This window comes from Wyeomyia smithii, chromosome 1 (assembly GCF_029784165.1).
Source record: "Wyeomyia smithii strain HCP4-BCI-WySm-NY-G18 chromosome 1, ASM2978416v1, whole genome shotgun sequence".
NCBI classification, from domain to species: Eukaryota; Metazoa; Arthropoda; class Insecta; order Diptera; family Culicidae; genus Wyeomyia; species Wyeomyia smithii.
Genome location: NC_073694.1, coordinates 18,025,006 through 18,041,745, shown reverse-complemented (window position 1 = coordinate 18,041,745; position 16,740 = coordinate 18,025,006). Strand labels below are relative to the sequence as shown.

Below are 16,740 nucleotides of genomic sequence, written 5' to 3'. Positions count from 1 at the left end.
AAGCAGAAACATGTCCGAGCACGATTTGTGGTAAGTCCCAGCGGAAGCGGAAGAAGTTTTTAAATTCGAAATTTTCCAACTCCGACTCGAACCGTGGCTAGCGGATCACTGCGGACTATGCGGACTCGCTAAAATTAGGTCTTCCGTCAAGTCGTAGATGGAATGCTGGCTGTGGAAGGTGCCAAAACAGTACAAGTCGCGCCCTGCTGGCTAAACCTGGCCACAGAGTGTTTAAGTACAAACAAACTCGTTCACCACTCAGCGTCCCACAGCTGGACAACCAAAGAAAATAAAAACACACACACACACACACGTACAAGCGTCATCATCGAAAAGGGATTTGTAAACTTATCCGCGATTTGTTTGGTTTGTTATTGTTTGGAATGCCATCGCACGTCATAGTAGGCGACCGTGCGTTTCCATCAAATTGCAGAATTCGGATTCGGCTGGGGCCGCCAGTATGATTTAAAATTAGGCAAACAAAACACGTCGCAGTATAGAAAGAAGCCAAGGTTATGAGAACTAGAGACGAATCTGACTTCTTAATAAACAATTCGTAGTCGAAGTTTGTCTGCACTGGTGGGATTACCTTATTTCTTGCTTCGCGGAAGTAACTGTAATAGGAATCCACTGAAGGCGTGGAGGAGAAGGCGTGTTTAACTTTGCCGAAACGTGAGCTAGAGCTAAACAACAAAAAACATCAACAGAATGGTGAGCCAGCGTCGTGTTTACCATTGTGTGCGGTGTTTTCTAAGTTTTCTAACGCGAATCGTGTGCTTGGGTGTGTGTTCAGGGCACCCAAACATGCCGATTCTGTCCGTCATCTTCGTCGTCTTCTCCTAACAGTTATTGTGCGCCATAGGCTTCTGCGTCTGATATAGGGTGAAGTGTCATATTGAACCAACTTTTTTTTAAATTTCAAAGAAAGACTATTTACACACTTCACCCTACTTTCCTACCAGAACAGATGGAATGTGAAATTGTACTCAAGTGCGCTTTCCCTTTTTTTCCGGCTCAATTTGATGGATGAACGTACCTACAGTGCACGATGAGTGTTTGCGATTCCGACAATTGCTACCGGGGATTCCGTAAACAATCCAATCTATTCCGGGAACAGTTTGCCGAAAAACGGTTGAGGGAAATCTTTCAAGGATACGCGGCGTGGCACACATGAAACGTGCCGTACAAAATACCACAAGATTGGCGGTTCACCGCGAGAGGCAAATAAAAATTGAGTGAATTAAAAGCTCAGCGTGAAAAAGTAGGTCACCTCTTTAATATATGAATTCACGCAAAGCGTGACAAATTTTGCACCGTTAGACGCATTATTCTTGTCAGGATTGTCACTGGTGGAAGGCGTATGTGTGTTGACATTTGCCGCCTACTGTGACCAATTTCAAAGGTTCAAATAGAATATGAAGAAAGAAAAAAAAGACTCACTCACCTTGTCCCCGGAGATAACGGTTGTTGCGGGGGTGCTTCCGCTTTTAGGAACCGGTGCAGATCGGGCGTGGGCCGGGCAACACTAATGGATGACGACCGTTGCCGGTTGAAGACGGGTGACTTTTGGTGTTTAATGAAATCCTATTGAGACAGGCAGACAACCAACAGAAGGAGACGTCAGTTTCAGTGTCCGAGAAAAAAAAGGGCAAAAAAAGGCCTAACCTTGGTAGAGCAACAGCTGCAGTTGGCCATCTGTAGACATTTTCCGGTTGGGCAGTTGGAAGCGGTCGTAACGAATGTCGCTCCTGCTCCTCCGCCTCCTGGCACAGTGAAGGAAGAACAGGAACCCCCGAAGGCGGGTTTGTTGATTCCTGCATTGAACATGGATGCAACCGAGGCGGACGGCGAGATGACGGCGTTTGATCGATGCACCCGCAGTGAGTTATTTCTTCCATGGTGCGGCGGTTTTGTCGTAGGTTGATGCGGTTGTTGCTGCTGCTGCTGCTGTTGCTGCTGGTGATGGCGCATGAAGCAGTAGGAAGTGGTTGTTTTTGTCATCTTCGATGAGAGATTTTGCTTGCTGCCGTTTGAGCTCAGCGTGTCTTCCTCGATTTCATCGCTGTTTTCTACACGATAAAAAAACACGGAGAAAGGGGAAAGAAGTGAGTAAGATTGATGTTCAAGTGACAATGGAATGGAATTGTAATACGCGCTCTACCACAAGATTCCATCAATCATTTTATGTTCAATTGAAATCACAACCACGCGCGGGTTGGTTTGCTTCATTGGAAAATCGTTGAAAACTTTCCCTACCATTTATTTTCCCTTGGAAAGAGGATATCATTCTAGTTTCGGTTGCAGTCAGAAATCAATACAATATCACGCAACCAACTGAAACTAAATGTTGACATTGTCACGTTTTCGAACTTTGTGGCATTCTATTCTCTAATGGAACATTCTGACCATTTTCATTTTATTCAGGGGAGATACTGACTGTGAAAAAAAGATATAAAAACCCGCGTTACTCTTTTGAAATCGGATCTGTATAAAGGTTACGCTGTTTATAAGCAGTATCATAGAAATGTAAAGAAACTTTTTAAAGGCATGTAATAACCCTGAAAAATCGCTACGCAAATCGCAGCTTTTATTTCGTAAAAATACGAATGTACGAAAAATAAAGCTCATTTTTTGTTGGCCATCAGCGCGAATGGACCGGTAGAGCTCTTATCAAGGCCACCACATATATAACTGAAGACTTTCTTCAATAATAACACTGGTCGACAAAAGAGAAAAAATATGCGGTCCTATAGCTCAATGTAGTTGCCCTAGGAAGATTATAGCTTTTAACCCATTCATGTGAATTTTCAATCCCCTAGTGTATGCAGAAGTGCGCCAAGGTGCCTCAGAGTGTCGCATAGCAATTGCTCGCCGGGTTCGTTGCTAAGGCCAAACAGTGTTGAAGCCAAAATGGCTGACTTCAAGCGACTGCTTCGAATTTTTGAAGGCACAAGACTCGGTTACAGGTAATTTGTCACCCGTGAAAACCGCTGTTTGGGGCTTCAATACCGTTACACCTTAACGTTATGATTACGAGAAAACTCAAGTCTCTTAAAAAGTTATTTGTTCACAGAAATGGTTAAAAAGCCATAATCTTTCACCTGTGTTTACCAGTGTAATTTACATAGTACTACGTCAACCATACGGTCGTGACTTGGAAACCACTTACCACTTATATCTCTTCTACGATTTCTTATTATTTTCCCTAGATTTGTCTTGTTCTATTTCGACTCCTCGGTTCATTGTTCCTTCTCATTTTTTTCTTCTGTTACGGCCACTACTCAAGCAAGAAAATTTGTCTTTTGTTTATTTCTGTTTTCCTCATCAAGTTTTTTTTTCTACAGATGCCCTTCTGTTTTCTTTTTCTCCATTTCCTGTCTTCATGTCTGCTCTTTTTCTCTTTTTCACCTCATCTTTTTCTTCTATTCCTTTCCATTTTTCAGTTGATCATTTGCTCCATTTTGTTTTTTTCTCTCTGTTTTTTTGCATTTTTTACCTCATATGTTTTCTTTCCATCTCTTTTTTTCATCTGCTATTTTGTTATTTGTATAGTTTTCCGCTTTATTTGTTTTTAGTCATTTCGACTCAATTATGCTTTTTATTTATTTCTTATTCAATTCGTTTTATTTACTTTATTTGATTATTTCCCCCGATCTTTTATACGAGTATAAACCAATAAATAATACAACGCAATAAAAGACTGAAGGATGTCTAAAAATACTACAATTTCACTGCCTATCTCTTTTTGATTTTTGTCTCTTTACCTCTCAGTCTTATTGTATATTTTTGGTAAGAGAATTGGAATAGAGGGATAATATAAAACTGACGTAAAAGTGACAGAAGCGAAGTCTCTGGAGAAAAAAGATATAAATTATTTTAGACAAAGAGATCGAAATGGAAGAGGAGAAATCGAGAGCGAGAGAGAAATCGAGTTGTCTTCCTTAATTTCGCTCTCCATCGATTTATACGTTATTTCTCCCTAGATTTTGCCTTTTGCTCTCTCTCTCTCTCTCTCTCTCTCTCTCTCTCTCTCTCTTTCTCTCTCTCTTCCACTGCATTTTCCAGTTATTCTTCTAATTTTATTATCTTTTTTCCATGCTTGTTCGTTATTTACTCTCCATTTTTTTGCTTCATACTCTTCTATATTTCTTTTCCCATTGTCTTCAATTTTTTATGTTGGTTCTTTAACTGAATTCATTATCTTCTTCACCTTATTAAATCTTTTGTTTATTTTTGGGTTTTCTCCGTTCATACTCATTTTTATCTCTTTTTAGTTGTATGGTTTTCCATTTCATTGTTTTTCAATCCATTGCATTCTTTTTTCTCTTCATTTTTTTCTATGATTTATTTCTTATTTTTCTATTTTCTGTTTTCACAAATTTTTTTCTATTACTCTCCATTTCTTGCTCTTTTCTTGCATATTTTTATCGCAATTTATTTTTTTCCCCTTTTGATTTATTTTAATTCCTCGATGCTCCTTTTTCCTCAATCTCTTCTTCTCTCGACTTTCCCATATTTCTCTCTTCCTAGATTCCCAGCTTTCTTAATTTCGATTTACCTTTTTTTTCTATTTAAATTTATTTTTTCTCGTTCGATTTAATCCTTTTTTTCATCTGATTTAACTCTCCCTCTTTTTCCAAATTCACTTTTTTTCTTTTTTTTTCTTTTTTATTCTTTTATTTTGCTTTTTTTCTATTTTCCGTTTTAAGTTGCTTTTTTAATTTTTCTATTTCTTCTTAGAATTTAATTTATTTATTTCTCCCTTCTTTTTTTTATATTTTAATATTTTTCTCCTAAATTATTTTCCGCGATTGTTTTCTTTTTTCTACTAAACCTTTGGTTTTTTCCATTTGCATTTTTCTCTTCATGCTCTATTTCCCTTTTTTTCTCATTTCTGGCATTTCTTCGTATGTTTTTTTTACCACGATTGCTCTCTTTTTATCTCGCTTGATTTCTATATTTCTCTGCTTTAATTTTTCTTTTTTCCTCTTTTACTCTACTACTTTACTACTTTTACTCTCTTCCTTTGATTTGAAACCTGAGCTAGACAGCCACAACATGATCAACCACTACTCTCTTATACTCTGCGAAAACATTCCAAGCCAGGGGTACAATTGATTTGGAAAATATCGCTGCCCTATTGTACGCAGAAGTGCGCCAAGGTTACACAGAGTGTCGCATAGTAATTGCTCGCTGGGTTCGTCGCTTTAACGTTATGTTTACGAGAAAACTTATTTAAGTATTTAAAGTTATCTAAGTAGTATTTAATAAGTTATTTAACTTATTAAAGTTATCCGTTCTAGGGGCACCAAAATTCACAGAAATGGTTCCAAAACTATTAGCTTTCTTACTTTTTCCAATTTGAGCTCTAGGGCCAAACATGCTTTTACCAGTGTTATTTACGTGGTACTATCACAGACAAACAGACGTACTACAAAATTTATTTTCGTGGAACAAAATAACGGTCAATCCTAATGAGCTTCATTTATGCGGAATATTTCCGCCGCAGCGGTGGTGGCGCTGATGTGCCTTTTCTCTTTGATATCAGTTGACAGTTGTCGCGCGACATGCTGCCGAAAACAGCAGGAAGACTGAAAGTTAATCTTTTGCGGAATATATTAGGTGTCGCACAAGTTAGTTGGGACCACAATTTTCTTAAAATTTTGTATGAGGTAGTACGTCTGTTTGTCTGTAGTACTACTTCAACCATGCAACCTACCACTTTTTTCTCTTCTACGATTTCGTTTTACTTTTCCTAGATTTGTCAATCTTCTAGTTCTCTCTCGACTCCTCGGTTCTTCCTTGTTCTTTTTTTTCTGTTACGGCCACTATTTTTCTTGCTTGATTTTTTGTATATTTTTGTTTTCTTCATCAAGTTTTTTTTTTCTACAGATTTTTTTCTGTCTCCTCTCTCTCCTTTCTCTGTCTTCCTGTTTGCTCTTCTTCTCTTTTTCACCTCATCCATTTCTCCGATTTCATTTCATTTTTCATTTGATTTTTTGCTTCATTTTGCCTTTTTTTCTCTATTTCTCTACATTTTTTCCTTCGCATGTTTTCTATCCATCTCTTTTCCTTATCTGCCGTTTTGTTATTTGTTTAGTTTTTCGCTTCACTTGTTTTAAGCTATTTCGACTCAACCATACTTTTTTGTTTACTTCTCATTCAATTCTTTTTATTTACTTTATTTTATTTTTTCACCCGATCTTGAATACGAGGGAAAACCAATAAATAATAAAAGGAAATAAAACACTGAAGGATGTCTTAAAACACTACCACTTCACTGTCAATCTCTTTTCGATTTTTTTCTTTTTCCCTCTTACTGTTATTGTATTTTTTTGGTAAGAAATTTGGAAGGGATTTTGCTCTCCGTTGATTTATACGTTTTCTCTCCCTAGATTTTGCATTCCTCCCTCTCTTTCTTTCTCTTTCACTGCATTTTCCAGTTATTCTCCTAGTTTTATTGGCTTTTCTTTCTTGCTTATTCTTTATTTACTCTCCACTTTTTTGCTTCATACTCTTCTATTTTCTTTTCCCATTTTCTGAATTCATTCTCTTATTCACCTTGCCTTTTTCTTGGTTCTTTCTGCCGCAATTTGGTTCCCCTTTTTCTTCGATTTAATTTCATTCCGTGATGCTCTGTTTTCTTCACTCGCTTCCTTTCTCGACCTTCTCTTATTTTTCTCTTGCTAGGTTCCCAACTTTTATTACTTCGATTTTCCCTTTTTTCTTTTAAGATATTGATTTTTTCTTGTTCAATTTTACTCTCTTTTTCTTCCGATTCTGCTCCAACTATATTCATATTTTTTTTTCTTTTATTTTTTACTTTGATTTGCTTCTTTAATTTTTTTGTTTCTTCTAACCTTTTTTATCTCTTTCAATATTTTTCTTCTAAATTATTTTCTGCAATTGTTTTCTCTTTTCTTTCTTCTGGTTTTTTTTTCTATCTGTATTTTTCTCTTTATGCTCTATTTCTCTTTTTTCTCATTTCCCGCATTTCTTCGTATGTTTTTACCACGATTGATTAATTGATTGAATTGATTTTGGTATTCCATTTGCATCTCTTTCTCCATTTTCGTACTTTTTCTCCTCTCTTTTTGCTCTTTTTTAATTTATTTTCCCTTTCCTCACCATATTTGAATTAAATTTTTCTCTTATTATTATTTTTTTTATCTCACGGTGTATATTTTTTTTTTGGAAGGATGAAATTACTGTCTACAACTTTGCCGACGACATTATACTAATCAAATAAACCGTTTTGGTTTATTTTTTTTCTTCCAGAGAATTACAACTTTTTTTTTGTTTTTCCATGCTTAGATAACCATCAATGTTCAGCTAACTTTTTCATAAAAAAACAGGATTTTAAAAAAATTAGCTCTTCGAGATATTTTTTTTTGATATATTTTACATGGATATTTTTTTTATGATGTATATATTTTTCGAAAAGATAAAATAATCACACTGGTCAACACAGCTGCTAATTCTGAAGCTTAAACTGGAAAAAAAAGAAAGATTATAGCTATTCGACCATTCCTGTAATTTCGGGTGCCCCTAGCCATTTCAAAAATGCGTCAAAAACTCATACTCACTTCAACGAGAACGATAAGAACGATAACCGTGCGCCTCCTTTTACTGTTGAATCGGTGGAGACGCTAGGTTAACCAGTCGACAGCGTTCTAGGAAACGAGTTTATGGGGGAATTTGGATTTAGAGCTCGATAGTAATATACTAGCGAAAAACTTTCTTCTACAATATTGTGCAGTATGATGGAGTGCATATTTTTCTGCAATCACGAATTAGGGTGACCCAAATTTTCGATAAAATCAACTACGGAAGCATCTAACTTTCTCATCTTTTGTAGCCTCATCAATTTTGCGCAACTTTGTAGAAGAAAAATGTCTATCTTTCAACATAACCGACTGAGGGCTATTTTACTAAATAACAAAAAAAAACTACAAATGGGCGGGGGGCTAAGCGTAGTTGGTAACGTCTCTGCCAACCACGCTCGCCGCCTGGGCTCGCGTTCCAACGCCGACATAGGTGTCGATGGTTGAGGAGTGGCTTGATCCACTGAGGCGAAAAATCTCTGGGATCACGCCTTCCATCGCATGAGAAAGTAAAGCCTTTGGCCGTTAATCAATGGGTCGTAAGTTAAGGTCCTGGGTGGAGTCGCCTCCCTGGGCGTCGGTCGGTGATTGGCACAACTACAGTGGCGGAACTAGACCGACGGAAAATGAGCAAAATAAAACTACAGGTGCGATGCTATAACTCATACTGGAAAAAATGAAAGATCATAGCTATTTAAACCTTCCTGTGAATTTTGGTGCCAGTAGCCATTTTAAAAATGTGTCAAAAGCTTCCACCCAGTCCAACGAGAATGATAACCGTGCGCCTTCTTTCACTATCTCTTCTATTTTTTCTTCTAAATAATTTTTCGCGATTGAGTTCTCTTTTCTAATGATCCTTTTAATTTTTTTCTCTCTGTAGTTTTCTCTTGTTTTACTTTGTTTATCTTTTCCTTCGCTTTATTTCTCCGTATGTTAATTTTTGCCATGGTTGCTCTCTCTTTGTTTTGCTCGATTTCCATCTCTCTCTGCCATCATTTTTTTTCTTGTTTTTTGCTGTACTACTGTTTTTATGTTGCGTTTTTCACATTGTTTTTAACCGCTAAGTTGATTTTTTAAAATTAGTTTAAAAGTAATTAACTTTTTTATTTCTTTTTTTTTCATGATCAGACAACACCAATGTTTAGCTAACCTTTTGCAGTTTTCATAAAAAAATAAGATATTTCAAAATTGAGATAAAGAATTGTCAATTTTTTTTGATATTCTTTTGCTTGAAATAAATAAAATAAAAAAAGTGGCGTATGAATTTTCGAAAAGACAAGATAATTATCTGCAACTATACCAAAGACGTCCAACTGATCGAAAAATCATCGATATCATTTAACCGTTTTTACATACTACCTTCATAAAAAATAACAGTAATTAAAAAAACCAATAATACAAAATGAGCCCACAGAAATCTGCGATAAATTTCAATCAAATTGAAAATAAAAATTAAAAAAAAAAATTGGGAATTTTTTTACCGAATTGCTTTGTAATCTGTTGCTAATGTATATGATTAAAATGTACAGTTTTTTTTTTTATCCAGAATCTATTTTATAGTTCATCTGTTTCAGGATATAAATTTTGAATTCTGCACTTTGAACTCTAGAGTTTAGATTATGGAGGCAGGAGTCTGGATTTTAGACGTTGGCCCTGGGCTGTGGATCCTAAATTGTAAAATTAGATTCTGGATTGTGGAATTTAAAAACTGGATTCTGAATCAGTTACACTGAAATCGAGACTGTGCACTTTGAACTCCGAACTCTAAACATTAGAATCTAAATTGTGGCTTTAAAGATCAGATTGTGGTTTCTGGGGTTTGGGCTTTAGGATTTTAGACTTTGGATTTCAGATTCCAAGCTTCAAACTTTACATTCTGAACATCAAACTTCAGAATGGGTTTTGATTTTGAACTATCGATTCCTTTAAACTCTGAACTTCAGATATTGGATTCTGTACTTCGAACTGGTCTCTGAAGTCCAGATTTTGCACTGCAGTCTTAGGACTCCTAGATTTTAAAATATATACTGCCCTTCTACGCATAGTTGTCCCAGTTTCTATGGAGTTTCCTAATAATTATTCTTAAATTCGTATTTTGAAATAGGAAACTCGGGATCCGGAACTCGCGACTCTCGAGATTAGTATTTGCTGTCTAGACTTTAGGCTTTAGGATACCTCCGACTCTAAACTGTCTTGATAGGCTCTGAACTTGGAACACTGAAGTCAAGATTTCTTTCTGGAAACCGTGCGATATTGTTCCTTAATCGCGGACTCTAAGCTTTTGATTTCAGATCTTTAACTGTAGAGTCGGAATCTGGATTGGACTCCAGTCAGTATACTCTTGAATTCCTAACTCTAAGTTTTGTGACGAAATTTGACGAGGGGGAGGCTAGGGGGTCAAGCCAAGCTACGTAGCAAATATGAAATTAAAAAATTAGGATTTATTCTAATTATTTTTTTTACGGCTTTGTTTGTTTATGATCATTTTGATTTCTTTGTCTTGTCTTATTCATTTATGATACAATGTATGTTTTTAGCAATAAATTAGTAGTCAAAATCAAAATCGAAGGGGGGGTGTTTTGAGGAAATTGCAAATTAAATTTTGAATCGAAAAAAATGCAATGTTGGCAACACTGCAGAAAAAAATTGATCATGTAGTTCGATCCTACATCTAAAACCCTTCAAAATGATATGTCAATATCACCTGTAGCTCTTCAGGGTCCCGAGATATTCACAAAAAAAGGTGTTTTGCTAAATTCGCAAAAAGTGGAGGCAGTCCCATTGGCCGAGGGGTCCACCAATCGGTACAAAACTTTGTACTTATAAGTTCCGGCCCAAAATACATCGACTCCACAAATTTTGGTCGAAATCGGAGATGGTCGATGCATTTCCTCGGACACTTGACATGGAATGACCCATAATCGGATTCTCAACTACGGATTCTGGATTCTGAATCTGCGCTTCTGACTTTAGAATTTCAATTCCTGAGTTCGAACTCTAGACTGTAGAATGATACCATCTCTGGACTTTGGAGTTCAAAATCCAGATTTTGACCACTCTGATCGTGCACTTTTGAGCTTAAAATATTCAGAACACAAACCTATGGGCTGCGGGTTTTGAACGTTGGGATACGAATTTTGGTCTCCAGACTTTAGATTCACCATTTCGAATCATGGAATCTAAACTACAGGCTCCAGATTTTGAAATCTTTATGCTGGGCTCTGAACCATAGATAAAAAGATTTAGTATTAGTAAAACCAAATCAAACGGTTTTGAGCTCTGCTCTGAAATCTGTATTCAGAACCATTATCTACTACAATTTTTTACCTCCCAGCATAAAGTCTTGGCTCCTGGATTCTAAACTTCGAATTCTGAACTCGGGATATTTAATGTTAAGTTTACAATTTCAGCTTAGACTCCCGCTTCTGGGTTCTACTCCCTGGACTCTGGATTCTGGACTCAAATCTTTAATCTCTAGACTTCGAACTTTGAGCTACGTAATCTAAAGTTTGGATCTTTTTTTGATCGTGAGTTCTTGAACGGTAGACTCGGAACTTTAGACTAACATCCGGAAGCTGCTAACTAGACTATAAAATTTAGTTTTGAAATCTGAATTATCTTGGAATGTTAGAAGTTGTATTTCATACTCCGGACTATGGACTCCAGACTCTGAAATAAGATGGTGAGTTTTGCGCACCAGATCCCAATCTATGGACTTTAAATTCTAGAAACGGATTCTAGACAATGGATTCTGGATTTTGCAGGCTCTGGATATTAGATTTTAAATTCCAGATTTTCGACTCTAGTAGTTTGTGGACAAAGAATTTTCAATTAGACTAAGGACTCTGAGTAATGAGATATAAAAATTGCTTTTTGTTCTCCGTGTACTAAATTTTTAATTATGGAAACTAGAATCTGTAAACTCCTGATTTTGACTGGTGGCTTCTGCACTTTAGAATGGACTCTGGGCTCTAGAGTTTGAATTCTGAACCTCAGACAGACACTAGATATTGGACTTAAAATCATAAATGTTAGACTATGTAGACTCGTGGTCGAAAACTTCGGACTCTGGATTCCGAACTTTCAACTCTATATTCGAATTCTCAGTTATCGATTCTAGATTCTGAATCTGTGCTTATCGACTGTTGACTTTCAAACACAAGTATAGACTCTGAACGTCGAACACTAAGGTTTTTAACCTTAGAAGCTTGGTTTTTGGAATTTACGCTTTCGTTTCCGGAAGGGCTATGGATTCTTAGTCTTAGGCTGGTAAGAATAGAATCCGAAGTGTTTACAGAGTGGACTCTGAAATTTATATTCGCTAGAGCCTATGTTGTTTGATCTAAATTTTGGGTTCTAGATTTTTTTTCCTCTGTGTGGACTCATCACTGCGACCAGAGACATTTGATCTATTGTAATATTGCCTAGGTGTTTTGTGTACTCCGCACTTCATATTGTTGGAAGTATCACTATTGAAGTGAATGATACGCTTTTCATTCATACTCGTGCTCTTGTGTGAGAGTTTACCTTTTCGTTTCAAGCCTACTGCTCTACTATACAGAGCCTCTTTCTATCCGCCAAATATCGCCAAATTACAATTCCCTGAACTGAGGCTACACCTAACGTTCCTCTCTGGCCAGGTTAATTCTAAGAGGGAATTATTATGTCAAGGGGAAGGAGTCTTATCAAAACCTCGTTCCCCGTGCCAATATCGCCAATTACAAATCCCTGTAGAGGATATATTTTTTCGAGATCAGTTTTATTATAAGAAGGAATTATTTTGTCAACTCCTACCAACACCGCGTCACAATCACAATTCCGTGAAGAGGCGCTCAATGCTTCACCTCTGGTCAGTTTTATTATAAGGACTTATATTTTGTCAAGAAGAAGGAGTCTTATCGGAACCTCGTTTCTCCAGCCAAGACCGCGCCATAATTACAATTCTCTGAAAAAAACTTTTTTACGTTACTCAGAACAGTACTATATAATTCAGCTTGAAGGAAGGGTGTGTAGTGGTGAATAAACCCATGTTAAAATCCTTTGCCAACCAAAAGATTCGAACCCACGAACACCCGCTTATCAAAGCGGACTCTGTAATCTTGCGGCTACGAAGTTCTCCGATTCTAGATACTGTAGTCTGGAACTTCGTGGTTCAGACCCTGGATTTTGTACTCTGAAATGTGAATTTTCAACACCTTGTTGTGGATTTAAAATTATGGACATTTATTTTTGGTTTTCTCTGGACACCGAACACCAGACTCTAGCCTCTGGATGATTTGAAACGCTGGATTCTAGACCTTGAGCTCCAGATATTAGATCCTAGAATCTAAATTTTGGACTGATCCTCCCGGTTTTCCTTCAGGGTCATGATTAATGAAGGCTAAAGGAAGCCAATCGACAATCACGAGCTGTGCCAAGTTTACAAGTATGCTGACAAAGTTAGGGTGATATTAAGCGGCAGTGTGCAGTGGGCTGGGCATGTAACTAGAATGCCTGATTTACAGCAGAAAAAAGACTCCGGAGTATGTTCCGCACCCAGTGGTTGTAAGCTTCCGAGGAAAACCCACGGGCTTTTTGAAGGCTTTTGAGAATGATGGAGAACGTCTGGAAATGGCTTAGTGGGTAACTCCTAATACCGAAGCGAGCTGTTACTGCGTTTGGCATGGATCTTCATCATTTCAATTCAGCGTTTTCAAAGGTCAGTGTGTTCAAATGTTTACGCGGACAGGTGTCATCATCGTAATTATCGTCTTTGAAGCGACGGAACTAATCACGGCACGTTGTTACGTTTTTCGTTTTCTTTGCTACAACGAGTAAAGTAACACTTTCCACAAATGATGATTATTTAATGCAAAATCGAACATTTTCACATAAATAAAAGTACACTCAAATTTCTTAACGCGGAGGATACGCAGCTCGTAAAAAACTTCCCAAATTTTGAAATTCGCGTGAAAAAACTTCATTTGTTAGAGGTTTTTTATCATTTCTAATTGATTCTTTCGAGAAAAAACCAATAGCAGTATTATTTGTACTTGCGAATCGAGCTTGAAATCAAGAAATAATACAAAAAGGCTAGGCCAAATCACTTAATATTCATCAATTGGATCAAGTGAAGTGAAAATAAAAAAACAATCAAAACATGCCGCGTAATAATGGATTCTGATTTTATTTACCCGTTGTCACAGTTTTATGTTCGTTAGTATTTTTTACCAAAACGTTTTGAACTTTTTTGACAATTTTCGATATGATACGACTGTTTTACATTTTTCATTTATTATGACTTTATTCTTTTCTAGTTTACATAACTAGAATGGTGAATGTTCTAATTTTGGTAAAAATGCCAATGTCAAAAATATTTTAAAAAATCAACCTTGTTTTAACATGTACAAATAGTAACAAATAGTTGATAACGCTCGTACTGCTACTGAAGTTTACACAACTTCATATTTACCTTTGAAAGAGTTACGACAGCCGTTCCGGTATTCCACCATCCAATTCCACCAGTGAAATGAAAAAAATAAATTTAAAATTCATAAACGCCATCCAATTCTGAAGCGCATTTCACTAGCCTTGAGGAAAAAGTACGGGGAAAGCAAATAATGATAAAAAAATGCTACACCGAAGTGCGTCTGTCCAACCCCTCATTGCTCCTGACGGCGGCGGCGGCAGCGCGTCAGTAATTTAGAAAATTCATTACATATAAATAGGCATGCTTTATCAAAGGCTCTCGCGTAAGTCACTCAATATTTATGTGCCCATTTGACATCGGTCGTTACCATCTGGGCCCGACCCCGAGCTCAAACGTGTCGCTGTCGTCTCCAGCCAAGGCGTCATTACTGTGCAGGAGATACAATCTTGGGGACAGAAAAAAAAGTGACGTTTATGCTTGATTTTCGTTTTCCACTGCTTTGTCTAGCTTTAAGCTCAACAAATAACAAGCCTAGCTTCAAGCCCGCAGGATAACGATTACGTTTCACGAAATAGGTTATTGCTCGAATTGAAAGTCTAATTCTGCGTAACGAAAGAATAAGTAATAATTAGTAAAGTGTTTGTGGTCTGATTGCGTGCTAGTCACACGTTGACAGTTATATAAATACGAAAGTATAAATGTCAAAAAATATGATGTTAAATGACATACGCAGAGCGTCAACTCCTTCCTAATAACTCGGTTTCAGCTTTTATGTAAATATTTTTCCGGTTTCCTCCCGGGGCTCAACTGCTACATTTAGGGTGAAGAGAAAGAAAAAGGAGCATCAGTCGTAGGCAGTGACATTCATCCCTAAAGAAATCATCTACAAAAAGTTTCTAGCTATTTTTCATAAAAGTCAACCGGTGCTAACAGGGTGCGTTCGTAGTAGGCTGGAAATATATCACCAAGCACTTCCTGCCCAGTCTGTGTCAGCTTCGATCAACTTATTTCCAGCCTTATGAATCGTACCACGAGTGGACAGATATCACAAGATTAACTAGCATCCGGTATGGGCCACGTGGTGCGAACACACACACGAGCAAATGTGCTGAAAGGTTTTGTCACAAAACGGACGCGCCGGTTGTCAGTCGCCGCCAGCTTTCCTTTATTCCATTTCTCCATCCCATCGAAACGGAAGAAGCTTACTGCCTGCCTATGAATATGCCGGGGGCCGTAACGAAATGAAACCATAGTCTTTAGCAGTACAGTAGGCCATGGGGATCAGCAGTTTGTTTTGGGAATTCAATTTGACTAATCCAATCAAGAACGGTTACGCGTTTTTTTTTGTTTGAAATGGGTTCCCGATCAGTTTAGTAGCCTAAACAGATGCAGAAGGTGTTTTTTTTCGATTTGGGGGTATTTGCAAAAATGAAGTTTGTTGAAATTCTGTATACGTTTAAATGACACAATAAGCTCGAAACGCAAAATAAAGTTCTGACACCATTCGTTGTGGGAGAAAATTTAAATTAATGGTTCAGTGAAAAATGAGCAACTCACAACTTTTCTCGTTCAACAGTTGTTAATGACATTGTTTTAAAACGCTAATTTATCTCAACTCGGCACAGCAGAGCAGATCCGCATTCCAACGGAACGTCGTCGTGAAAAATGTGGAGTTACAAGCTGTGCATAGTTTGATGGAACCGTGGTACCGCTCTCATGAGTGCAACAATTTAATTAAATTGTTTCCCAATTTTACGTTTTCGTTTTCAGATCCATCGTTACCAAAGCGAATAGATTTCAATTATGGATACATAATTGTTTTATGGGCAGGCTGGAAATAATTTGTTGCCCTGATGTGAGGTTATGTTCGTTTGTATGTGTGCGAGTTGGTTTGTCCTGGTGCTACCAAATAGCGACACTGGTAAGTTCGGCCTGCTGTGATGGAGAACCAAGCGGGCCAGTTGTAATGAAGTCTGAATAAAAGGATTGAAAGTTCCAGTTTCAAACCACGTTGATCCATGTCGGTTGTAATTGAGTACAACTGAATAAACTTTTAAAGCGGCATCATCATTATGCAGTCGAGTAATGGATCGAACCGCAATAGGTTTAATCATGAGGGAGGCTTTCTTGATAGGCTTCTGGGTGAATAATTGTACAAATCACGAACAAATTGATTAAATTTAGATAACGAAAATGAAGCTTTCATAGGAAATCAAGATTATTGAAACATTATAGAGTGCTTCATAGAATTATATTTATACTCCAAAAATTGCAGAGTCCAGAATCTCAAACCTATACTAATCAGGATTCGTAATCAATATTCCGCAAACCAGAGCTCAGACTTGAAGAGCCAGAGTCCAGACTCCATAAAATGCGATCCAAAGTTCACAATCCAGAGTCCTGAATTCACAATCTGAAAGAAAATTGTCACCAAAAATTTTTTGGAATGATTTTCCTTTTTCTTTTCTTTTCCTTTTTCATTTCCTTTTCTTTTCCTTTTCCTTTTCCTTTATCTTTTATTTTTCCTTTTCTTTTTTTTTGTTCTTGAACTTGTTCTTTTGCTTTTTCTTTTCCTTTTCCTTTTTTCTTTTTTTTTCCTTTTTTCTTTTTCCTTTTTTTCCTTTTTTTCTTTTCTTTTTCCTTTCCTTTTTCTGTTTCAGTTTCTGTTTCTTTATCTTTATCTTTTTCTTTATCTTCATCGATTTTTTTCTTTCGTTTTTCCTTTTC

General features: G+C 37.0%; 1 protein-coding gene across 1 annotated transcript in view; it reads right to left on the bottom strand.

Annotated features, from left to right (window-relative positions):
* The window catches only part of LOC129718649 (uncharacterized protein DDB_G0283357), a 272,216-nt gene that overhangs the window by 52,583 nt on the left and 202,893 nt on the right, over positions 1-16,740 (bottom strand). Inside the window, exons 4-5 of the mRNA XM_055669632.1 lie at positions 1,666-2,069; positions 1,445-1,584 (exon numbers count right to left, since the gene is read on the bottom strand). Coding sequence (XP_055525607.1) covers positions 1,445-1,584; positions 1,666-2,069 — 544 coding nt within the window. The remainder of the gene's footprint in view (positions 1-1,444; positions 1,585-1,665; positions 2,070-16,740) is intronic.